The 25629-nt window shown below is 40.6% G+C and overlaps 2 protein-coding genes across 2 annotated transcripts; both read left to right on the top strand.

Annotated features, from left to right (window-relative positions):
* The first annotated feature begins 2987 nt into the window (after window positions 1-2987).
* mysm1 (Myb-like, SWIRM and MPN domains 1) lies at window positions 2988-11533 on the top strand. The gene is made up of 20 exons (XM_054602804.1): window positions 2988-3076; window positions 3156-3228; window positions 3321-3391; window positions 4681-4755; window positions 4840-4924; window positions 5017-5115; window positions 5318-5876; window positions 5970-6195; window positions 6282-6412; window positions 6501-6604; window positions 6700-6777; window positions 6866-6948; window positions 7044-7098; window positions 7237-7287; window positions 7832-7906; window positions 8007-8195; window positions 8935-9067; window positions 9329-9434; window positions 10485-10542; window positions 10643-11533. Exons 1-20 carry the CDS (start codon window positions 3021-3023, stop codon window positions 11003-11005), a joined length of 2670 nt encoding a protein of 889 aa, XP_054458779.1. The 5' UTR covers window positions 2988-3020; the 3' UTR covers window positions 11006-11533.
* Window positions 11534-13231: 1698 nt separating this feature from the next.
* Window positions 13232-23366, top strand: oma1 (OMA1 zinc metallopeptidase). Its single transcript, XM_054603085.1, has 8 exons — window positions 13232-13958; window positions 15397-15625; window positions 15897-16070; window positions 16162-16269; window positions 17559-17687; window positions 17940-18014; window positions 18901-19050; window positions 21751-23366. The coding sequence occupies exons 1-8, from the start codon at window positions 13615-13617 to the stop codon at window positions 22078-22080; spliced, it is 1539 nt and encodes a 512-aa protein (XP_054459060.1). The 5' UTR covers window positions 13232-13614; the 3' UTR covers window positions 22081-23366.
* The last annotated feature ends 2263 nt before the right edge of the window (window positions 23367-25629 follow it).

The raw sequence follows: 25629 nt of genomic DNA on the forward strand, positions 1-25629 counted from the left end.
TGTCAAGTGCTATCTCTTCTCTCTCTCTCTCTCTCTCTCTCTATCTGTGTGTGATTACTCTGAAGAGCTGCACAGTATTTTTTTTGAACAGGAGTGAGTTACTACAAAACTGTAGTGCCATTAGAAACTGTGAATTTCTAAATAAAACCTTTTTTTGTTGTCTTTCAATTTGTGTCTGTTTATTATGGGTGCATTCATATTCAACCTTTATTTTTTTCATAAATTATTAATAAGTCTTAAATCCTACCTAGTTCATAAAGGAAAAGAAAACGGGTGCGTTTGTTGGCCTTAAAGAGAAACCGTCCCAACCTAAGTCAAAGGGGTGATATTTGGGTCTATATTGAAGACGTTCTTTATTACGCTGCCTTCATGTGCTGTTGGAAATGTTACAACTGTGAGTACAGTGGTTCAACTATTCCAAAACTAGAGAATTAAAGAATAAACAATTATTACAAATGGAACACATTTTAGGGGACAAAAGGCATCTTCAGCAGCATTTCGCAGCTTATTAGTTCAGACCTTCTGCTGTTGGTTTAACATGAACATAAGCTTCAGTATTTAGTTCATGCAGTAGATGAAGACACTAACACTCTCCCCCGCAGATCTACTAAAGGACATAAAACAAAACCATCACTTTTTCTCAGACTTTGAGCCAGAAATCTCCACTTCAGTGCTACTTACATACACCAAACTTTTCAGTTTAATTCAGTTTAAATCTTTATTCTAAAGGTTTTTACATAGGGGTTTGTTCATATATCATTCATAACCTGATTTATACAACATTTTATTCTTAAATTTATAGAAAGATAAAAGAAATATCCAAAATTCCATCTAAATGCCTTTGACTGTAGTATGTCAACCAAATGAAACAATAACCCTAACCCTTTATCCAATGTTCAAATTATGCAACTTGGCACATATAAGATAATGCCTCATATGCTTATCTCAACATAACATTTCAGAAAACATAATAAAAAGAGCAAAACTTTTGCACACCAGTAGGATGACAGGTGCGTAGGAGAATACCTAGGGGAAACAATATAGAACAAAAACACTCCCACACACTGTCTTCTTCACTTGCATATAGATATATTTAGTTACAACGTTTCGGTACACAGACCTTCATCAGGTTACTTTCCAAGATAATGAGGATGCATGTCTCAAATAGGTTGGTAGACCTATGTCGACCAATCAGGTCGCACTACTCTCATGATCATCATCACTCACTCAATCAAGAATCGTTAACATCAATAAATCAAGAATCAATTACATCATATTATAGAACTAAAGGCCTACAATATCAACATGAAAACATATACATGATTTCATATTGGAAAAGTATCAATAGTTTTTTAAAATTCACATCGAGAAAATGAACAAAGAAAGGCTGTCATGCCAAGATCAATGCTTTTAATATGTAGGTCAGAATTTGTAGGAGCTTGAAAAGTATATCTTCTAGAGTTTGTCCCTAGAAAAAAGAAGGAAAAGTGAAAGTAATTAGAAGAAATTGGTATATGAGAAAAATATATATATAAATAGGATAACAAGAAGCTGATAAAGACAAAATATATCACATTATAAAACACCAGTATAATACATTTGGGATGAGTACAAATCAAATAGTACATTGGAAAAATCCCAGAGAATATCTCATAACATTACATGTAATAGTAGTTCATCATTCAAACCCTTGGGAGACAAGGTCTGTAGAGCGAATATCCAAAAAATGCCACAAAAAACATAAAGTGGAAATGTCATGTCATCATTAAAATGTAGAGCTGCAGGATAATCTCTGTCATTCCTTCTGTGTAGAGCTTTTGTGTTCACTTATTTGTAGCTTGAGCTTTCTGGTAGATTTACAGCAGCAGTCAAACGTTTGGACACACCTTCTCATTCAACTACTTTGAAGAATGTAAAATATAAAACATATTCTGGTTTGTTGAGCATTTGTTTGTTTACCACATAATTCCATATGTGTTCCTTCATAGTTTGGATGTCTTCAATATTAATCTACAATGTAGAAACAAATAAAAATAAAAATAAAGAAAATACATTGAATGAGAAGGTGTGTCCAAACTTTTGACTGGTACTGTACCTACATACACAAGTCCACATGGACAACGTTGTTTGACGTTGTTTTTTAAACCTGTCAACCTATTTACAATTATAAAGGGATAAAGTAGAAAGGAACACAATTTATGCATGATTATTATGAGCAATACGGGATTAAACAGCAGCAGTAGTAGTATAAGTACAGTACCAGTCAAAAGTTTGGACACACCTTCTCATTCAATGGTTTTTCTTTATTTTTATTTTTTATTTTTTTCTACATTGTAGATTAATATTAAAGACATCCAAACTATGAAGGAACACATATGGAATTATGTGGTAAACAAACAAATGCTCAACAAACCAGAATATGTTTTATATTTTAGATCCTTCAAAGTAGTTGAATGAGAAGGTGAGTCCAAACTTTTGACTGGTACTGTATTTACAACTATAAAGGGATAAAGTAGAAAGGAACACAATTTATGCATGATTATTATGAGCAATACGGGATTAAACAGCAGCAGTAGTAGTATATGCTCATTCACATCTTGACTCATTGCATTTTTCTTTGTTTTCTTGTTGTTTATAATGTATTATTATTATAAATCATATCTTGTAAAATGCTTTTTCAACAATATTTCATACCATATGTATATTCTTTTTGTATTCGTTATAATATTGTGATTTTTAAAAAATATTATATAGGTGGAGGCTTCAAATAAGCCCAGTGGGCTTTCTGCCTCTTCCTGCACTGTAATATAATTTATCAATGTTATGTTTTTTTATATTTTTCAATTGTGCAAATAAACTAAACTAAACTAAACTAAACTAAACTAAACTAAACTAAACTAAACTAAACTAAAAGTAGTTGTAGTTGTAGTACCTACCTCCCACCACCAGGTGTCGCTGTGAGCGGGGCGCTGTTCTCCTCCGCTGCTCTTCCTCTCCGTTGTTTACGTTTATCCAACAACATGGAGGACGAGGTGGATGTTGACATCGAGGGGGACGAGTTTGAGAGCAATATTAGGTGAGAATACGACCTGTTTATGATGAATTAACACTCATAATGTGCCTGTCGTGGCTTCAGGTTTCTTCTTCTGCTTCAGTGAGCTGGACGGAGGAGGGCTAGTTCAGGAGCGGTTCGTACAGTCCGGCTGGAAGAGCAGCGCGGGGATACTGGTACATCTACTGGCTTATTTACCTCCATGTGGCTGTTAATGATTGTGTTATTAACTCTCTGTGTGTTTGTGTGTTTGTGTGTGTGTGTGCAGCCATGGCAACTGGACAGCTCCATCAGCCCGGAGAACAGGGAGGTGATCGAGAGGATGCTGCTGGAGGAACACTATCCTTTCCACTGACCTCAAACGCACCACGCAGCTCTGGAGAGGATGCAGTCAGAATGTCTGCAACACAGCTAGTGACATTACATCCATATAAGACTACATTACATTACATCCATATAAGACTACATTACATTACATTACATCCATATAAGACTACATTACATTACATCCATATAAGACTACATTACATTACATCCATATAAGACTACATTACATTACATCCATATAAGACTACATTACATTACATCCATATAAGACTACATTACATTACATTACATCCATATAAGACTACATTACATTACATCCATATAAGACTACACTACACTACATTACATTACATTACATTACAGTCATTCAGCAAGATGCTTTCATCCAAAGAGACTTACAATAAGTGTATTCAACATAGGTATTCAAGAGAACTACTAGTCACCAGAAGTCATAAGTGCATCTCCTTTCTTAAACAAGCATCTAAAAGCATAAACCAGAGCAAAAGTATAGTGCAGAAACAAACTAATAATATGAATACAATAAGTGCAACAAACTAATACGAATACAATAAGTGTAACAGACTAATATGAATACAATAAGTGCAACAAACTAATATGAATACAATAAGTGCAACAGACTAATATGAATACAATAAGTGCAACAGACTAATATGAATACAATAAGTGCAACAAACTAATACGAATACAATAAGTGCAACAAACTAATACGAATACAATAATTGCTTCTTAATTGATAGATATTTTTTTATTGCGAATGTGGTGTCATGCACTAATACGAATACAATAAGTGCAACAAACAATACGAATCATGTGGTTTACAAGACACCTAACAATACAGCTACAATTTATTTCTTCTTACATTATTGATTATTTTAATTAGTTTGGCTCGACAAGACAGATTCTGTAGTGTACAATGCATTTCAATTGAACCAAAACTCTATGATTGGCAATTTAACACATGCAGAAAAATATCTTGAGAAATAGTGATGATTGCAATAAGTGCAACAAACTAATAAATAGAAAAGTGCAACAAACTAATATGAATACAATAAGTGAATTAACAAACTAAATGAAGAAATAAGTGCAATGGGGCAAAAAATTCAAAGATTAATAATGAATCATTTAATTTATTGTAGTGAAAATAGGAGGCAATTACTTTTTACAGCTTTCTGAACTGTGTGTTTTCTGTAACAAGTTTAACAACAATGCACCGTATGTTTGTTTGGATAGTTGGGATGACACACTGCGTTAAATGTACTGACCCTTAACCAAACCTGTAGATACTACCTGACAGGTGAGGGGATTCCTAACCAAATTTGGGAAAGTGATGCAGACAACAAGCCCAAAGTGAAGAAGTGAGTCAGTCCTTTCTGCAGCATTCACACAAACAGTTGTTTGAATTTACTGAATGTCACACTTTTGTCTTGTCGGATGTTCAGGTCTCCGGCCAAGACGCCGGCCTCGTCCTCCAGCTCCTCCTCTCGTTGGTCCAAAGAGGAGAAAGACCTGTTTGAGGAAGGACTGGTGAGCCTTCCTTTCTGCTTGTGTTTACCGGCGTTTAACATGTTACTTTGTGCATGTATTTTGTAAAATAACCAGATGTGTTTTTCCTGCAGGCTCAGTTTGGTCGGAGGTGGACAAAGATTGCCAAGTTGGTGGGCAGCCGCTCCGTTCTTCAGGTCAAGAGTTATGCCAGACAGTATTTCAAACACAAGGTGAGACTTGGCTTTACTTTCTACCCGTGTGATGCTGCTGCCAAGTCAGCACGCAGGGCATGCTCACACATTTCAGTCTGTTAATACAAGCTTAACCGTAGTCTTTCCTCATTACTCAAACAGAATGCATTCCTCAGGAAATAAGAATGGCAAACAAACAAACAAACAAACTGTTTCCTCATCTGAACATGTTTCTTTTCAGACTACATCTGAACCCACAGCTGCAGCTCCCTCTGCAGGTCCGGCGCTGCACTTACAACCTCCTCAGCCCACCTCCAGTCAAGCCCTCACTCTGACAAACGCCGTCCGCATAGAGAAGCTCTCGGATGAAGAGGACGAGGAGGTGGACATCACCGATGACGTGAGCGCCGACGACGGAGACGACGGCGGTGACGATAAACCGCCGGCCGAGCTCAGATCTGACCTCTGTGAGCCAGAGCGGCTAAAGACCGACGAGATCCAGACCGACGCAGAGGAGCAGAAAGAGGCAGGTGGGACTGAGACGAAGGACCAAGACAACCACACCTCGCCGTCTCCGCAAAGTCCCCGACCCTCGTCTTCCCTCCCTCCCTCAGAGGAAACTGGCATGACTGGGCTGGTTGAGAAAAGCAACGAGAAAGCGCCTCTCCCTCCAAAAAACCTTCAGACAGCAGCCCAGAGAGACTCGGAGCAAATGACTGATGACAACGAGGACCAGAGCTCCCAGTCTGAGAGCCCGGCACAGACTGGTCAACTGGAGGAGGCTTCTAGTGATGACACAGGTGAGACTCAACACCTGCTGTTTTTAATAACTACCCCATGATGATGATTTATTACTATTTTAACGCTCCGCTGTGGTCGTGTTTGCTCCCCAGATTCTGCTGAGAAGACTGAGCAGAGTGCAGCTGATGGGCAAGAAGAAGACCATGAGGAGGAGGAGGAGGAAGAGGAGGAGCTTAGGGTGCCTGAGCAGGAAGTAGAGATGGACGTGGATGCCATCACTGAGGAAGAGAAACAAGCTATCCCAGAGTTCTTTGAGGGACGGTCGTCCAAGACCCCTGAAAGATACCTTAAGATCCGAAACTACATCCTGGATCAGTGGTAAAACTTTTTAAAAGGATCAGTAACTTTTGTCAATCAAAGCTCTTTAGAAAGAGTTCATACTTTTTTTTCTTTTTGTTCTTCAGGTTGAAGAGCAAGCCCAGGTACCTGAACAAGACGTCGGTCCGCCCCGGACTGAAGAACTGCGGAGACGTGAACTGCATCGGGAGAATACACACCTACCTGGAGCTCATCGGAGCCATCAACTTCGGCTGCGGTAACTTTACTGAGCTTCATTCTTCTGCTCTTTTTTAAAGAAATCTGCCTCCCCTCCTCATTTTCAAGCTGTGTCTCTTCTCTCTTAGAGCAAGCGGTCTATAATCGCCCGAGGGTGGTGGACCGCTCCAAGCACAAGGAGGGCAGAGATGTGATTGAGGCCTACCAGCTCGCCCAGAGACTGCAGAGCATGGTAGGTACCCATAAACCTCTCACCGCCATAAAGACACACAACCTCACCAATAATCTAAACCCTTGTGCTAACTGCTGATTGGCTGCACGTTTCAGCGGACCAGGAAGCGCCGTGTGAGGGACACATGGGGGAACTGGTGCGACTCTAAAGATTTGGAGGGACAGACGTATGAGGTTTGGACACGCTCAGATAAAATGCATTTGCAAACTATTGATCATTGAGTGAATTTGCATCAACATATATATGATACTGTGTCATCAGCATCTCAGTGCTGAGGAACTCGCTCTGAGGAGAGAAGAGATGAAGAGGCAGCCTAAACCCTGCAAGATCTCAAGGCTCAGAGGGTGAGCGTGATGGATTCATGTGCTGAATATTCTTGTCATTTTTATAATTATGTCTATGTATGTGTAACTATATACGGTTTCACTCCTTCTTTTAGGTCTATTGATCCGTTCCAGTTGATTCCCTGCAGGTTTTTTGGAGAAGAAGTTCAGGTCAGTGGCCATTAATATGGTCATTCATCACTAGTGCAATGTTTCTTTCAACTTTCTTTCAAATTTCCCTACTTATTTATCATTTTATTTTTTAGTTTGATAAGGATTAAAAGCTCTTTTTTTGTTCTTTTGCCCCAGGAACCATTCCAGGTGATTGTGTGTGCAGAGACTCTTCTCATAATGGACATGGTATGTTTGAGCTGAATGTATTTTCCCTTTTGTATCACTCTGACATGTTAAGAGTTAGTCAGCTTAAAGAAGCTAAGTTTTTTATTTTCACAAGGATTTATTTAGTTTATTGTCTTTAAATGGAATAATATTGTGATGAAATCAAATATTGAGATATCCTGATACACCATGATGCTGTCTTAACTAATAACAAGCACATACTAACAATATTCTCTCTGAAAATGTCTTAATTAAATGAGAACATACGTATACAAAACCATGTGATTTTATATTGACTTTTTATTTATTGAATTATCAGAAAACGTGATATATAGTGATATAAATATATATATATATATATATATATGTATATATATTATGTATATGTATATATCGTAATCGAGATATCAAATGACCTATATCTACAAGATTTTGCCCAATTCACCAAACCCTATTTTCCCAATTCTTGTTATATTACAATCTCTAACAGTTGTTTCATTTATTCTGTCATTCATTTATTGTATTCTAATGATGCAAAAACAATGAAATGTGTTGTGATCGTCAGCATGCCCATGTGTCGCGGGGGGAAGTCATCGGCCTGCTGGGAGGAACCTTCAATGAGGAAGAGAGAGTACTAAAGGTAGGTGAACGGAGTGGAAAGCAACAATATGAAAGATGAGGTTGGACATTTTATTTTACTATAAAAGTATTCTTTTTTTTTTACTCGTGTGTCTGTGCAGATCTGTGCAGCAGAGCCGTGCAACAGTGTGAGCACGGGTCTGCAGTGCGAGATGGACCCGGTGTCTCAGACTCAGGCCTGTGACGTGCTGGCGTCGCTGGGCTTCAGTGTGGTGGGCTGGTACCACTCACACCCGACCTTCCACCCAAACCCTTCAGTCCGGGACATAACAACGCAGGACCAGTTCCAGGTGAGAGGAGACGATGAGGGAAGTCACACGAGTTCATCAGTCTTAGTTACATTTGTTGAGTCGTGATGAAGTCGACATGAAATAGAAAAAGCCTTTTGACACTTTTAGATAACATCACCGATTATATTGTGCACCTTTTTAAAAAAAGATATGCAAAAGAATGACACAAAAAATCTATTGCTTTGGATTTTTATATCCTTTTTAGCGGTCCAATCAAATGCAGAGGATATGATTTATATCCCTCTTGTGACTGTAACTCTAACCACTCAAATATTCCACTTCACTGAGAGAATACTCCAAGTGCAGAAGCTAAAGACGCTCTCATTTCTGTTTCACTGGGACTCTAAATCTGCTTATCAATACCCAACATTTCCATTTGAAAATAAACACTTTTAAATAATAAAATGAAAGGCCACTTTTATTGTGACGAATTTACAAGAAAATGTGTTTATTGTCGAATTAGTGTAGCGTCTATTCTTCATTATAGTATGTCTACTAAAACTACAGGGAGGAAGAGTAAGCAGCCATAACAGGGGACTTTTATTGTGAAGAATTTCTAGGATATTGAATGTTTTTATTCATTGTTTAAATCTACTCCTTATCTTCGATAACTCCAATCTAGCAGGTCGCATTTAAACGTCAAGTCTGGCATCTGATCACAAAGGACACATTTTAAAGAGGAAGTGTAACCGCATTGTTTTTCATGTGATCTGATTCCCTTTTGTCCTGATTGTTCCAGAGTTACTTCTCTCGTGGTGGAGCCCCGTTCATCGGGATGATAGTGAGTCCGTACGACCCGGCCAACCCCTCCCCCCACTCCCAGACGACCTGCCTGTTGGTGAGAGAGAGCCAGGAGCCTTCAGGCCCACAGAGTAGGTTTAACACACACACACACACACACACACAACACACACACACACACACACACACACACACACACACACACACACACACACACACACACACACACACACACACACACACACACACAGAAGACATGATTCAAAACATCAAAACAGTTAAGATCAAGACGCTTTGAAATCAAGCTGACAATGTAGGTCAGTGATTTCGGCACACATTAGCACAGTTTATCCTCCGGCTGAGTCTCTCTCTCTTTTACCCCCCCACTCCAGAGCTGCCCTACAGATTCGACTTCCTGTCTTCACAAGACATTCCAGACTGGGAACAGACTTTGAGGAGAGCTCAGTGGATCATCCACAAATACTGTCAAACACCCGGGTGAGTGAGAAACAAGTCCTGACCAAGATCGAGTAGTTTTGAATTTTGAATTTGTTTTTTTTTTAGTTTTGACACAATTTCATTGAAGTATAGTTTAATAGTGTGTTTGCTAGTATAAGTTTAGTTTCAGTTTTTCAGAAAGGTTTAGTTTTTGTATCTTCATTAGGCATCTGACAATGGAAATGTCATTCTTGCAATTCAAGATGTTATCCAGATAATCATGGATATATGCTTAAAACTCTTAAAACACACTGGAATCCCTTTACCGTTCATTTTGTGAAGAAACAAATATGTTTTATTGCATCACAGATAGTAAAATCTTTTTTTAAGTGAATATCTTTTTTAGTCAAAAACAAACAATCAATCATTAAGAGAGTAATCATAAATAATCAGATCCCCCTGCATATGAGGCTCTATTTTTTTACTTCCCTTCTATAAAAGTGATTTTAAAAGCTTTTTCAAGTCGTGCCGATATTGTCGATGATCCCAATAATGGAAATCGCAATCAACCTACTGTGAGGTTTTTTTTTATCGCTATCCACAATAAAATCCTATATCGCCCCATTCCTAATATTTAATTTGAGTTAGTTTTAGTTCGGGCCGGTATAATGTCTCATACTAAATACATGGTTGGAGAACTGTGCAGGAATGGCCGTATTGTTTGATGTTTAATCTTCACACATCTCCTGGAATATCAACTCTGTTCACTTTCTGTGTCACAAGAGTTGATGGAAATTCATTCAGTCTCCTTTTTTGGTTGTGATATTTTATAGCAAAAATCTAAAACTGAAATGAATTTACGTTAATTTTCATTTATTGATAATTAGTTTTTTTAATCAGGCAATATAGTTTCTAAAGGATATAGTTTCAGTTTACTTACTATATCTTTATTGCTCATTTACGTTTTTGTCTTTATCTTCATTTTAATTCAAATGTACTTGGTCCTGACTCACATGGTTTAATGCTGATGTGCCTTTTTGTGAACTGGATCAAATTGTTTTAAAGCCCAATGATGAAGTATCTAAACGTTCCTTTTTCTTCTCTCGGTAGGAGTGTGCAGATGGACAGATTTTTCCGGAGAGACTCCCATCTCAGCTGTCTGGAGAAGGTCCGTCCAGCTGTTCACACATCCCAGTGTTACCTATTCTACTGTTGTATTGTCTCTGTCTCATTTCACTGGACCTCTTCCATCTGTCACCTCCCTTCAGATGCTGTCGTCTCTGGCCAGGTACCTGGAGCCCCTGCCAGATGAGGAGGGAGACCCCTTCCTCACCCAGATCCAGGCCCTCTTCCAGTCCGACTTTATCTCCCAGCAGCAACCGTCTGACCAAGAAGAGGAAGAGTCTTGTGATGCCTCACACAGACCAGTGGACTCGGATGACTTTGCTTTTGATCAGCTGTTCGGTGAGGAGAAGCCTCAGGAGGAAGGAAGAGGAAGCGGCTCTGATCTGGACTTTGGCAGAGCTTCAGACACAAATGTTGAAATCACAGACACAAACTCTGAGACAAACGGCAGCACAGTTTTACATCTGGGCTCCGTGCTGTCGTCTGAACACGACTATTTACTGTGATGGACAATATATCTCACCGTACCTGTGCTTAAAACAATATTTAACACAGTAAAAACTTTACCGTAAGCTTTTATATCAGTATTACCAACTTACTTATTTAGTTTTATTTTTTATTTTTTATTTTTTGTTAAGCGCTTTTAACCAAAAACTAGAAAGAGAGATGTATGTGTGTTATTGGGGGGGGGAAATTATTTCACTTTCTCAGTTCTGCAAGTTTCTTTTAAACAGGAAAATAAACATAGATTTATATATTTTGGCCTCTTGTTTTACATTATGTTTGTGTAATAGTTTGATAGGCCATCGTTTTACAAAACACTGTCTGAATTTAAGGTCGCACGTTTGTCTCTTCCATATGAGGAAATGCCAAAAGGAAGTTGCCGTTCCTTTCCCAGGAAGGACAATGCTGTTCTTCTTTGACAATAAATATATTTTTTTAATTGTCAACCTGGATTCATAATTATTAGGTCGACCCTTGTGCCACACTAGGGACATTTTTGGCTTTTTCATTTTTGAACTGTTCGATCATTCTGTCTGTGTTAATGCATATGGTATACATTTTGTCAAGGGTGTGAGTTTTCTTTTTCATTTTGGAAGTTTGAGCTGAGCTTCTGATTTAATAACACTATCATAAAAAAGTGTGTAGCCAAAACACAGCCTCAGATACAGGAACGACAAAAAATGTCCCCACTGAAACCTACTAACAATTTTTTAATCCCGAAGCCATTACATCTTAATATTATGTATTCCAATATATGAGGCTTTCAATCTAGAGCCCTGGATTCAAATTTGTACTTTTTGCTATTTTCTACCACATTGAGCCATTTTCTCATTATTGCCATATGGGGCAAATAGATTTCCACCAGGGTTATTGCTGGTGTTTTATGGAGCACTGCAGTGTTGGATGAAATGCATAAAAAACAATGTTGTTTCCTATCATTGACATAAATCTGTATACAGAAAATAATCAGTGGCACATTGGAATTACGTAAACAAAATTCAAAAGGGTTAGAATTCTGAAATGTAATGAATTTTTGGTAGTCATGATCAGTACTGAGGCTGGTTAAAGGATCAATAACTCAGTGAAAGTGATTATAATATGATTATATATAGCTGTATGTATTATTTAACGTGGACAATTATTTTCCTCTAAGGAAATAAGAGCAACTTTTTTTAAATGCAAAAGGATAAATATGTAACCGACAGCAGTAACTAAATATGCTCTATTATTTTTATTACCTTTTTATTACACAACATAGTAACAAATATACAGACAATGATGTAACACGAAATATACAGACAGTTACATAAGACGTACAGTACCAGTCAAAAGTTTGGACACACCTTCTCATTCAACTACTTTGAAGAATGTAAAATATAAAACATATTCTGGTTTGTTGAGCATTTGTTTGTTTACCACATAATTCCATATGTGTTCCTTCATAGTTTGGATGTCTTCAATATTAATCTACAATGTAGAAAATAAAGAAAAACCATTGAATGAGAAGGTGTGTCCAAACCTTTGACTGGTACTGTACCTACATACACAAGTCCACATGGACAACGTTGTTTGACGTTGTTTTTTAAACCTGTCAACCTATTTACAATTATAAAGGGATAAAGTAGAAAGGAACACAATTTATGCATGATTATTATGAGCAATACGGGATTAAACAGCAGCAGTTGTAGTATAAGTACAGTACCAGTCAAAAGTTTGGACACACCTTCTCATTCAATGGTTTTTCTTTATTTTTATTTTTATTTTTTTCTACATTGTAGATTAATATTAAAGACATCCAAACTATGAAGGAACACATATGGAATTATGTGGTAAACAAACAAATGCTTTATATTTTAGATCCTTCAAAGTAGTTGAATGAGAAGGTGTGTCCAAACTTTTGACTGGTTCTGTATTTACAACTATAAAGGGATAAAGTAGAAAGGAACACAATTTATGCATGATTATTATGAGCAGTACGGGATTAAACAGCAGCAGTAGTAATATATGCTCATTCACATCTTGACTCATTGCATTTTTTTCCTTTGTTTTCTTGTTGTTTATAATGTATTATTATTATAAATCATATCTTGTAAAATACTTTTTCAACAATATTTCATACCATATGTATTTTCTAGTAGTATATGCTCATTCATACAAAACACGTTATGATGATTATGTTTCTTTAACTGCAACCCGGAACCTTCGTCGCGCCGTCGTTTCTAGGGGGAATCATTTTGGAAGCGGGATCGTCTTAAACGCCCAAACAGCGACTAAAGTTCGGTTCAGTCTTCTTAAAAAAAGTACAGAAGATTCGCGTCGCAAGGAAAATAAAATGTTATATTTAACTCCGCGTGTTTATGTGCTATAAATAAACTTTAAACCAGATGTGAACATGTAGATATACCTCCGTTAGAGGGCAGGACAAGGGGACTCTGACATTGCCAGCCGGGGACAGCTGGTGTTCGAGGCTATCTCAAAACAACCAAATGAAACTTTAACGTCCCATTGCAGTCATTTCTACACTGATATGAGGGATTCCAGCTCTCTTATATAATAACAGGGGGCTGTTTTTACATCGTCTGTATTTGCCAAACACTTAGCATTAAGGACAATGGTTCTCCTCTGTGTGCTCAGGAGAACCAGCTCCTTCTCTCTGGCACGAAACTTCCAGGTTCTCTGCAGACAAGCTGGACATCCGGGTCAGAAGACACCCTGGCTGTCTCCTCATGTTCCTCACAGAACAGCCAACTCTTTTCACTCTTTATCTCCTCTCTCATTCTGCAACAATGGGAGGAGGGCTGCCTGGTTCCAGATTAGTCCCAGACCCCCTTTACCTCTCCATTCTGGTTCTGGGCCCCTCTTCCACACCTCGGGTCCCCTGAGGGCCCTGCCGGCTCCTCTGCTGTGGATGCTGCTCAAACCTCTGCAGAAGCTTGTGGCTATAGTTCTGGGCAGGTAGGAGACACATGTGTTATTTAATTACCACTTAAATGTTGTAATGTGTTCTTAATTGTTTTATTAACAGTTGTATTAATTATGTCATTGATTAACAAATAAGTTTGCTGTGTTGTTGTTAATTAACAGTTTTTAATTAACTCATTTAAATATCTTTCATTACCATAATGTGCGTACATGTACATATTATTTTTCTTTTTTTTAATCTTTCATACTAATTTCTATCCTATTTCTGTTGTTTGTTTTAATTAATTTAATTTAATTTAATTGTTTTTTTATTTAATCACTCCCCCCTACTGCTGTCATTTCTCTCTCACACACACACACACACACACACACACACACACACACACACACACACACACACACACATTTGAAAACCTCCACAACAGACTTCCTGCTCCTTCTCTAATACACACACATAACATAACATAACATAACATAACATAACATAACATACATGCAGTACCATGTTTCTGCAGTTTTAATTCACACTCAATCTAAGATAAAATAAGATAAAATAAGATAATCCTTTATTAGTCCCGCAGCGGGGAAATTTACAGGATTACAGCAGCATAGAGATGGTGCAAACAAGAGACATTGTAGAAAGAAAAACTGTATTATAAATAAGTAATAAAAGTACTAAACAGGAGAAAATATTAAATAAGTAAAATAATCCACAATAACTAAAAAAATATTGAATATACAGACAGAGTAGTGATAGTATTGCACAGTGTATTTATATTGCACAGATGTTTTAGTGTTTTTAGTGTCTCAACCTGTTGCATGTACTCAGTGCATGTTTTTTGTCGTGTCAAGCTTTTCCAGTCACCCTTTGTGTCTTGTTTTGGTCTCATCTCATCTGTTACTTCTTGCCACACTAATTTAAAACTAATTTAACTTGCAAAAATGACTCATTATACTCTTATAGTATCATTTGGCACACACGATGCTCCGTAACACACTTTTATCAGTGAGGCATCATTCATTTATTTGTTTCTTTTTTTGGGGGTCAGAGAACTGAATTTAGGAAACATTTCCAGTCCCCCCCCCTCCTCCCACCACGGACCTCCCTGCACTACAGAGAGTTGTTTTGTCTTGGCCTACTTGTCTAATTTAATATTTGACTGCCTCCTCGGGGAGAACACATAAAATCACTTCAGTATTTCGTGCTCACTATGTTGTTGTGAGCATATTTTATGCATGTTTTGATGCTACTTTCTCGGCCAGACCTACTTTGAGATCTCAGTGGTTCTTGCTTTTTTCTACTAAATTTCCAACTTGCCAATTTTTCCAGACATGAAAGGAGATTTAAAGGATTCTTTTGTCCTCATTCTTTACCACTGTAGGGCAGCATATGATTTTAAGAGTACAGCATGATTCTGTGTGAGCTACATAAGCAGCCATGACAGAGCTCGTGGCCTTCCTCTGTGCACAGGAGTATAAGGAAGTGGTGGGTGGCTCTGCCCGCCAACCGCCGGCAGCTCATGCGTGAGTGGGTCCGTCAGCGGCGCTGGCATCTGGCAGCAGGGGCAGGCGTTGCTATGGTGATGGTAGCCCTCCTCCTCCTGACCCACCTGGACGAGTCCCCGGTGACGGGACGCACCCGCCTCCTGGTGTTCAGCAGAGAGACGTACATGGAGCTGGCAGCTCTGACTTCAGAGGCGGTGAGAGAAGGAGGGGTGTGTGTGTGTGTGTGTGTGTGTGAGAGAGAGAGAGAGAGAGAGAGAGAGTGTGTGAGTGTTAAAGGATGACCATGGATAGAAAATTACAAATTATCTTTCCTCCACTTTTAACAAGATTAATTTAGATGAAAACAAGCCAAGTGAGATGGCGTTTAGTAAATGGATGAATGAAGGAGGGGAGAAAATTAAATATGAGGAGGAATTACGCAAATTGAATTATTCACGAGTGTGTGTGTGTGTCTGTGTCCTTCAGTACATGGAGGAGTTTGCAGAGATGCTGGTTCCAGTCACTGACCCTCGTCAACAGGTGGTGGAGCGGGTGGTGCAGCACCTGGCACAAAGAAACAAGGACATCCCTGAAGTGTCCGAAGTCACCTGGAGCGTCCACGTGGTGCAGAGTCCCAACGTCAACGCCTTCGTCCTACCGGTCAGTAGAAGGAGGACAGATGTAGATTTACACCCGTCTGTCGTGTCATGTTATCGTGTCAGACTTGGATTGTTTCTTTTCTTTTATGCAGAACGGGAAAGTGTTCATGTTCACGGGGATGCTGGACGCCGTGGCCGATGTCCACCAGCTCACCGTGGTCCTGGGACACGAGATGGCTCATGCTTTACTGAGGCACTCTGTAAGTACAGACTGTTTGTTACTGTGTTTCCACCCCTGATTATATCACCATAAATCTCATTATTATTTACTGTAGTGCTCCAGCTGACATTGGAGTCTGTCACTTTATTGTTCCACGATGATATCCATTCATTAGTTTGCCTTGATGACCTTGAAACACATTCCGTTCCTGCTGCCTCACAGCACAGTAGCAACAGGCCCTCATTGGTAGTGCAGCTTTGCAATAGGGAGGGAATGAAACCTACACCTGTATTTATTTACATAAAATAATTCTCTCATCACGTTTATTCTTTCATTAATTCAATGCAAGCTGCAGTTGCATGATGGAGCCAAACTATATAAACGGCACACAAAGATGCAGCACTGCAGAGTCTGATGCAGAAAACACCTAAACTCTCTTTAGCTCTGTGGAGAACGAGATGCTGCAGTGCACAAAAAAGCTTGTGTGCTGACATTTGAGAGGCTTAGTTGATAGCAGACCTTCGCCGTGCACACAGATGAGTCATTGGAAACAATGTTCAAGAACAAAGTTTACTCATTTAAAAGCCCTTGGCACACACACAGTAGAAAGTTACAGCTGGAAGTCTTCCAGGTTTCTCTCCCACACAAGGTGGTAAGATAAATATGTATGTGGACCTCCTATAGGGATGTGCATTAAACACTGAGATCTCCTGACTATTCATCATCAGCCCCCCCTTCCTCCCAAACTCCATCTCCGAATTAAGTAATGTCCTAAGTGGCATCGGTTGCGGTGTTGTTGCATCAGCCGGTAGTGAAGACTCACTGACAATCACCGCCAAACTTTCACTGATCACGTCTGTGCCGGGACGTCCAAAGTCCTGTCGACCCGGGGCGCCGCCGTGCTTTTATTAATTCTCCACTGACGGCTGTTTTTTTTTTCTTTAAACTCTGGCTACAAAGGCTCATTCGTCTTGATCTTAAAAAAAAAAAGTGGCTAATGAAGTTGTGGGTATTTCAAGACTTTAAACGTCCTCGGAGGAAATGCTTGAAGGAGATTTTAATTAGATGAAGGGAATGAGCATCGATGTGCTCGGTATTACCCAGTAGGTGTGCTCTATTGGATTGGCTGTTAAAACCTCTAAATCTGTTATAGCGTAAAAGTTCCTCTAAAATAGATGGGAACAATCAATATGTTCCAGCGGCCTTGCTCACCTCCCCAAAACTTCTTCTATTATCTGCTTTTTTCCTTCACTTTCTACATTACTTCCTTGTCTCCTCTGTCACCTCCTCCCTGTCATCCCTCCCCCTCCTCCCCTCCCCCTCCCACAGGCAGAACAGGCCAGTCTGTCTCATGTCGTGGACCTCCTGTCTCTTATTCTGCTGACAGCCATCTGGGCCGTGTGTCCTCGAGACAGCCTGGCTCTGCTGGGACAGTGGGTGCAGGACAAGCTCTCCCAGGTGAGACCTCCTCTAGAAGGTTACACACACACACACACACACACACACACACACACACACACACACACACACACACACACACACACACACACACACACACACACACACAGCCTCCTGATGAAACATCACACTGTGATGTTCAATCAACAGGCATCGATTTACTCTGTGTTTCTAGAATAGACTTTTGAAAAAGGAGAATGTGTATGAATTTTGAACAACCTCATTGATCTTTTATTTTTATATCTCACTTAGTTGATGTTCAACCGTCCCTTCAGCAGGAAACTGGAGGCTGAGGCCGATCTCGTCGGGTTGCAGTTGGCTGCAAAGGTATCTTCATCTCCATTTGTTATTTCTTAAAGGAACAGACCATTGATTTTTACTTGTCCTGAGAAGTAATTCACAGTCAGAGAAAACTGTTGTGTAATGTATTTTGTGGCTCTGGAGATCATTTCCAAAGTTTGAAATACTTTTTTCCCCAAACTCTGTCAGTTTTCAGTCAGCTTTTTGCTTGTTTCCAATTCTGGGTTTGGACAGATTTCAGTCTGTTTTGTACCTTTTCCAGACGTATTTTTGCCGGTTTCCAGTAGGGTTTTTCTTCCTGTTTGCAGTCATTTTTTTTATCATTTTCTTTCAGTCGGGTTTTAACCTTTTTCAGTCGTTTTTTTTTGCCTTTTTTAGTGCTGTTTTTGCCGGTTTTAAGTCACTTTTTTGCCTATCTCAGTCCTGGTTTGGCCTGATGACGTCAGAGTTATCTTGGCTTTGGCTTTCGATGTAACAGAAAGCCTGCATTACAAACTTGAAGTGCGAGATTTCAAAGAATGGGGTTCTCAAATGAAAGATGCTATTGCTTAGCAATATGCAAATTGTAGGATCCAGCCTTTTTGAGCTTGACGCATGCAATAGGCTAAAAGTTGGCCATCGTTTTTACAGTTCTCCAACTATATACAGGTAGACACTATCAAAAACCATTGGTGCATTTTAGAGGTCAGGAAAGGAATAGTTTAAAACCTTTTTGCTCTTTGTTATTAATGTTTTGCAAAATGATACTCCTCTAATGTAGCTGTTGTTTGAAACCTCCCTGTCTGCAGACCACTAGGGGTCACTGTTGTCAAACTAAACTAAACTCAGATGGTTCGTCAGTCAGGATTTTCATGTCGACACAAGACACAGGGATGCCTCACTGTGTGTGTGTCTGTGTGTGTGTCCTTCCCAGGCGTGTGCAGATGTGCGAGCAGGACCCGTATTCTGGCAGCAAATGGAAATCAGAGACCAGCTGACAGGAGAGCCCAGCTTCCCCGAGTGGCTGTCCACACACCCGTCGCACAAGAACAGATTCACTCAGCTGGACCGCCTCATGCCACAGGTACAGACACACACACAGTTCAAATGACATAAGTAAACACATTACTGCTGCTCTGATTCATGTGTTCGACTACAGTAAAAAAAGACTCTTTGATCCCTGTGTGAGCAGAGAGCCCTACACCCGTCTGCTGTTTAGAAGAAACAGTTGGGCTTCAGGAGTCTTAATGTAGCTAATGAAGCGTCTGGAGAGACGTATATCCACCCGCGGACACGTGGCGAGGAGGGCAGAGAGGAGGAAGAGGCTCGGGGAGGAGAGGAAAAGATGCAAGACAGGAAGAAACATTTTTTACAACACATGAGCCTGTTTCATTAAACGTCTTTGAGGCTTTGAGTTCAGAACCTCAAAGAAAAACAGTCCCAAACGTTAGGGTTCACACACTGTGAACACTCTGTGGTACGTTATGACTAGGAGGAAATCAAGAAGTGGTTCAGACGACAACTTCTGTCGAAAGCGTCAGCATCCAAAATCATTACGTCACACGTGTGTATGTGTGTGTTTGTCTGTGTTTGTGTGTGTGTTTGTGTCTGAGGCAGAGAGAGAGATCGATGCACAATGTACTCGACAGAATTTAACCTTGAGAGAGAGTTGGACTGTGTGTTCACCGTCAGATGCTCCGAGCAGGAGAGACGAACAGATGGGGTAAACCACTAATTGTCCATCAGGTGCCTGTGTTGTGTGTGTGTGTGTGTGTGTGTGTGTGTGTGTGTGTGTGTACATGTTCTGTGTGAGTGTGTGTGTGTGTTTATGACTGCCGATCATATCACATCCCAGTGTGGTAGATTGACCTCCAGCAGCAGTCGTTGTCGAGGCTAGGCTGCAGCCACAGGCAGTGAAGCGCTGAAGACTGTTGTTTTGGGGATTCAGCTGCCTGTGTTTTTGTGTGTTGTGTGTGTGTGTGTTTTTGTGTGTGTGTGTGTGTGTGTGTGTGTGTGTGTGTGTGTGTGTGAGTGTGTACTCTCTGGTAGCTTCCCTCCTCACACCACACAGTTCGATCCAGCCACGCCGGCACGCGTGATCCGGTTAACAGCTGAGCTCCGTGTGGTGAAAGTGGTGCATAATGTGATGTTTTTAACCTTGCGAGAGGTGACAGCATCGAGCTACTTAACCCGACTCTTCCGAGGCGCTCCGCCTCCACTAGTGGGCTCATCATCCTTAAGCAAAGCGCATTAAGTCCACCGGCAGCGTGAGAGGGAGAGCCTGTTGAGTGGGAAGCCAAGTGCATGTATGTATAAGTCTTGTAGGTGATCTAAAGTGAGAGATTAATGAGTTTGGTGTGTGTGTGTGTGTGTGTGTGTGTGTGTGTGTGTGTGTGTGTGTGTGTGTGTGTGTGTGTGTGTGTGTGTGTGTGTGTGTGTGTGTGTGTGTGTGACAGACAGAGGGAATGTCTCGAGCTGCTGGGAAGAGCTTGTAGTTCGTTCCCACCAGCTCTGCTTATCCAACCTGTATGGGATTGATTTTGAGAATGGAGGGAGCATCTTTAGCCATGTTTGTTAGTGTCAGGGATGGGAATGGTCAGTCTGGTGGTCAGTCTGCCACTTTGGTTATGACGGAAATGTCTCATCAACTACAGGATTGATTGAGATTAAATTTTGTGCAGGTATTCATGTTCCCCAGAGGTTGAGTCCTTCTGACTTTGGTGATCTCCTGATTTTTCCTCCAGAGCTATCATCAGATCTGAAGTTCAGTTGATCCTATTTATGATTGAATACTAATGACATTACCATCATCAGTCTGGTTTTGGACTGTTTTTAGACTGGATTTTGGGTCTTTGTCAGTCTGGTTTTCTGATGATTTTCAGTCTGGTTTTTGGCCTGTTTTCAATCTGGTTATTGATGGTTTTCAGTCTGGTTTTTGGCCTGTTTTCAATCTGGTTATTGATGGTTTTCAGTCTGGTTTTTGGCCTGTTTTCAATCTGGTTATTGATGGTTTTCAGTCTGGTTTTTGGCCTGTTTTCAATCTGGTTATTGATGGTTTTCAGTAGTTTTCAGTCTGGTTTTTCTGTTTACAGGCTGGTTTTTTGTCAGTCTGGTTTCTGATGGTTTTCAGACTTGTTTATACATTGTTTTTTTTCTCCTGTTTTCTATCTGGTTTTGATCTGTTCTAAATCTGCCTTTTGGCCTGTTTTCAGTCTGGTTTCTGGCCTGTTTTCAGTCTGGTTTCTGGCCTGTTTTCAGTCTGGTTTCTGGCCTGTTTTCAGTCTGATGTTGTCCTGTGTTCACTCTGTTTTTTGTCCTGTTTTCTATCTGGTTTTGGTCTGGTTAAAGTCTATATTTTCCCCATCATCCTCAGCTGTAGTTTGTGTTTAGGGCACATTAGCAAATGTTAGCATGCTAACACACTAAACAAAGATGTGTTAGCATTTAGCCTTAAGCACCGCTGTGCTTTAATAAAGCTTCACAGAGCTGCCAAAGTGTTTCAGTGTCTTCCTCTTTGTGTTTGTTTGTCTTTGATCCTTCACGTCCTCCTCGACTTCTTTTGGCACATTTGTTTCAGTTCAAAGTAGCATTTTGATCAAAAACCTTATCTACCTATCACAAATGAAAAGGAAACAAGTAACTGATCTCTTCTTCTACTGCACTGCAAACTAAATCTTAACATACCACCTTAATACTTGTCGTTAATGAACTCCTCTTCTGAGTTCCTGATGGGTCAGTACATATTTCTGAGTGTGGTTTCTCTCTTCATTCTGTCTCCGTCCAGGCTCTGGAGTTGAGGGATAGTTGCTCCTGCCCGGCTCTACCTGCCACTGACCCCCGCGCCGTCTTCTCCAAGAGTGTTCGTTTGCTTCTGGAAACCGCCAAGCATCATGGGAGAGGAGAATCAGAAGGAGCCCGAAAACCCAGCTTGCCCCACAGCCCGGCCTCGCTACCCGCCGGACTGCCTGCGGCTCTGCTCGCCCAAACCTCCCCCCTTCCTTCCCTAAATGTGGAGCAAGAAATGAAAGAACCAGTCTCATGTGTAGCTTCAGAGTTAGCCGTCGCAGCCGCTGTCCCTGCTCCCGCTGAGGTGGAAGGATCCCAGACCAGCTGACAGGGTTTTTTCAAATCCTCACAAACTTCTAGACTGGTCAGCTGTGCTAATCATCCCACTATTCAAGACAGTTTTTTTTTATCGTCTATCAAATTTCAAAGACCTTGGGTGCACAGGTGGTAAAGGAGTTCTACCATCATAGGGTTGGTCCTTTCTCCGCACTAGAGACTCCTTCTGGTTGCCAGCACAATGGAGGGTGAAGCCGGGGGGGGGGGGGGCAGGTACTGGGAAAAGAAGTCGCTCTGGAGAAAATTGGTTGAAAAAATTCAGCAATAAAAAAAGAAAAAACAACCAAGGCCCCTTCCTAACCTTTCCCTCCACGGCAACACCCCGCTGACTGAGCTTCAGAGAATGTTTTTCATGCTTAGTGACTACAAAGATGCCACATTAATTAGATAACCTCCAACTGGGGGGGAAAAATGCTGAATGAATCTTAGCAAAGCTTCCATACGATACGGATTAATATGTGCATTATTCATCGACACACGGAAACAGACGCGAGTAAGCACTTTGAGTGTGCATGTCGGAGGGTTCGTCCACGGCGGGCAGAGGACATCTACATTCTAATTATGACTACTGCATTCTCATGCCACACACACACACACACACACACACACACACACACACACACACACACACACACACACACACACACACACACACACACACAGTATATTATACATTCTCTATCCCTGAGGGACTTAATGGTGTAAATTTATGCCGGGTTGTTTGCAGGTTTTTTTTTTTTTTTAAACACAGCTTTCTGCACAGGATTGCCAATATTCACTGTCAAGCTTTAAGAGATCTTTCATGGGGTTTTGTAAAAAAAATATTTTTTAACAAGGCAAGTTGACTGAGAAAACATCCTTATTTACAACAACAGCCTGCGGGAGCAGTCGCACCGTGAAAGAGGGGGGGTGATTTATGGTTCATATCTTAGTAATCGTGTGTGTGTGTGTGCTGAAACAAAATAGCACATTTGGTTAAACTGTGATATCATAAAAAAAAGTACTACTGTGTTTTCATTTGAAAAATTGCATTTGTGTCGTGCATTTTTTTAAGGTTCAGGGTATCGGCTTACAAAGCATCAGACAGCAGTCGATACACCTGCTATGGAAGATTTGTTTTCCTGCAAGAAAGGTGTGTTTATATCAGAATCTGTTTCTACAGTTACAATAATTGGCCAGTGATGGGGGTTTATAACTAAAATGTGCAATGAAAAAAGCCAAGGGAATATTGTTGTTTGCATATCAATAACTCAGCAGGAACGTGCTCTGTGTGCAAGTGGCAAGCAAAAGAAATAAAAAAAAAAACCCTCAACCTTCGTTTTGAGCTTTTTTTTTGCTGATCAAAGCAGCAGAAATGAGGAAACACAATATGATATGTACCATGTGTGAGAGAATAAGAGGTAAAGATAACCCTCCCATTCTCACGCCAAAACGATGAAGACAGTGGCTGAAAGATGAGAGGAGACGTGGGACAAGTTCCCTTTTGAAGTGTGGATGTGTGGTAAGAACAGTAGCAGCATTTACTTATTCATGCCAGGCTCCTGAGGGAATAAAAAAACGCCTTGCTTGGCCTCTCTCAGCTGATCAGACAGACGTTCAGTCGGGGATATCACACAGAAGAGATTACAACGAGCCGGTCGTAATCACATGGAAGCTACTGGAGTTCAGCCTCAGCACACTGCTTCAGTCATGCCTGCCAACTGTTACTACGTTCTTGCTTCTTGAATGCAAGATCAGCCTTATATCTGAGATGAGAAACAATCCAAAGTTCTCTTTTTCAGCGTGGACCTCCGCTGAGATATCTTACTCTTCCTGGTCACAATGATATGTCCTTCTCTTTATCAGGAGTATCTGGATCCACAGCTCTCTTTTATTCTGAAGGAGACTTCCTGTTTTCCCTCGTCACATTGTTCTCGTGCACACCAAAGCATCTGGATGCGTCTCCCTCACCGCTCAGGGAGAAGTTGGAACATGAGCAGCCGACAGATGACACACTCACACCCAGAGGTAATTGTAATGAGCGTGATACAACACACACACACACACACACACACACGAACACACACGAACACTGCACTGAGTAATTGTAGCCTAGTGCTGGAGTCTAAACAATAGTGGGACAGAGGGCTTAATCAAGGAAAACAAAGAGACGGCAGTCAGAGGGATTGAAAAGGACAGAAATAGAAAGTAGACAAAGTGGAGCTGTGGGGATTGACAGGAGAACGGATTTATTTCAGGTTTGTGAAAGAGAGAGATCTTTTTTTTTTGGTGTTATTTACATTTTAATCACTTTAAAGGAAAGTCCTTCTATGTGGTTTCCCTTCGTCGACATGTGCAGCCTTGGGCAGATTTAGTTAGAAAACCAGATGTCTACTTCATGTCTGCAAATGCACCTTAAGTCTAGGATTGTTCTGTGTTTGTGTTTTCTTCCGCCCACTAGAGACATCAGTCTGCTTCTGAGACCTCTGACAAACTGCTCGCAGGTATTCCAAGAGATTTGCCAAAGCGGAGCGGCGTTGAGAAGAAGAGGAAGGAGAAGAGAGAAAAAAAAGGTAGCACACCCACAACAGAGAAAGCTGACTGCAAGACAAGACGGCAAACTCAAGATGCTGTTTCCACCAACAACTACAAAAAAAACACTCCCAGAGAGAGTCGGGGCGGTGAGAGAGCAACCCAACACATCTGCTGTGTAGGTGGCTGAATGATGTCCCAGAATGCAGTCTGCCTGCCCTCTGACCTCCCTGTGGAGAGCTGCTCTGAGGGGCTCATCCACGGCTACATTTTACCGGATCCACTCCCGACACTCTCACACACACACACACACACACACACACACACATGCAGCAGCTGGCTGTGACGTGCAGAGGGAATATGGTGATGGAAATGTTAGAGTGTGTGTGTGTGTGTGTAGTAAAAAGTTGCTGTGTCCTTCCGTTGTGCATTAATTATACATGTGGCATGTGGGTGTCTGATTGAAATGAATATTTTACTGCTTTTAATCACTGCCATTGCCAGAGTGATGGAGCATCTGGCTGTGTTACCTGGGTAATTAAAGATGCTGTCTCACACGTGCACGCGTGCGAGTCTCGGAGGTTGTGTCTGCAGGATGAGACGGGAGCACTCCAGAGGCTTACTAATGAGCAGAATTAGATTTGGAATGTTTTGAAGCAATGGAGCCCATGGAAAGATAAAGATTTCTTTTGTCCAACTTTGATTAGCAAAAAGCTTTTCATGGCGGTCAGGGGACAAAAGGGAACCTCTTTGAGCTGATGGGGCATTTCAGGATGAAATCTAACAGTAGTTTATGTTTCTAATCATTTAGAACCATTAGTCTGAATTTACCTGATAAACTCTTCTTTTATTTTGTGCATTTTGTGCACACTTGCACTTTTTCTGCTAGGATCAACTTTGCATTTCACTCCTAAGTTCTGATTTGTCACTTCCTGTGCCATGAAAAGATTTCTAACTAGAACAAAGCTGCCACCATAAATGTATTTTTAGTAAATGTGGCTAAAATTTGGTTCTCAGGAAGGTTTCTGTT

Source organism: Anoplopoma fimbria, chromosome 8 (assembly GCF_027596085.1).
Source record: "Anoplopoma fimbria isolate UVic2021 breed Golden Eagle Sablefish chromosome 8, Afim_UVic_2022, whole genome shotgun sequence".
Lineage (NCBI taxonomy): Eukaryota > Metazoa > Chordata > Actinopteri > Perciformes > Anoplopomatidae > Anoplopoma > Anoplopoma fimbria.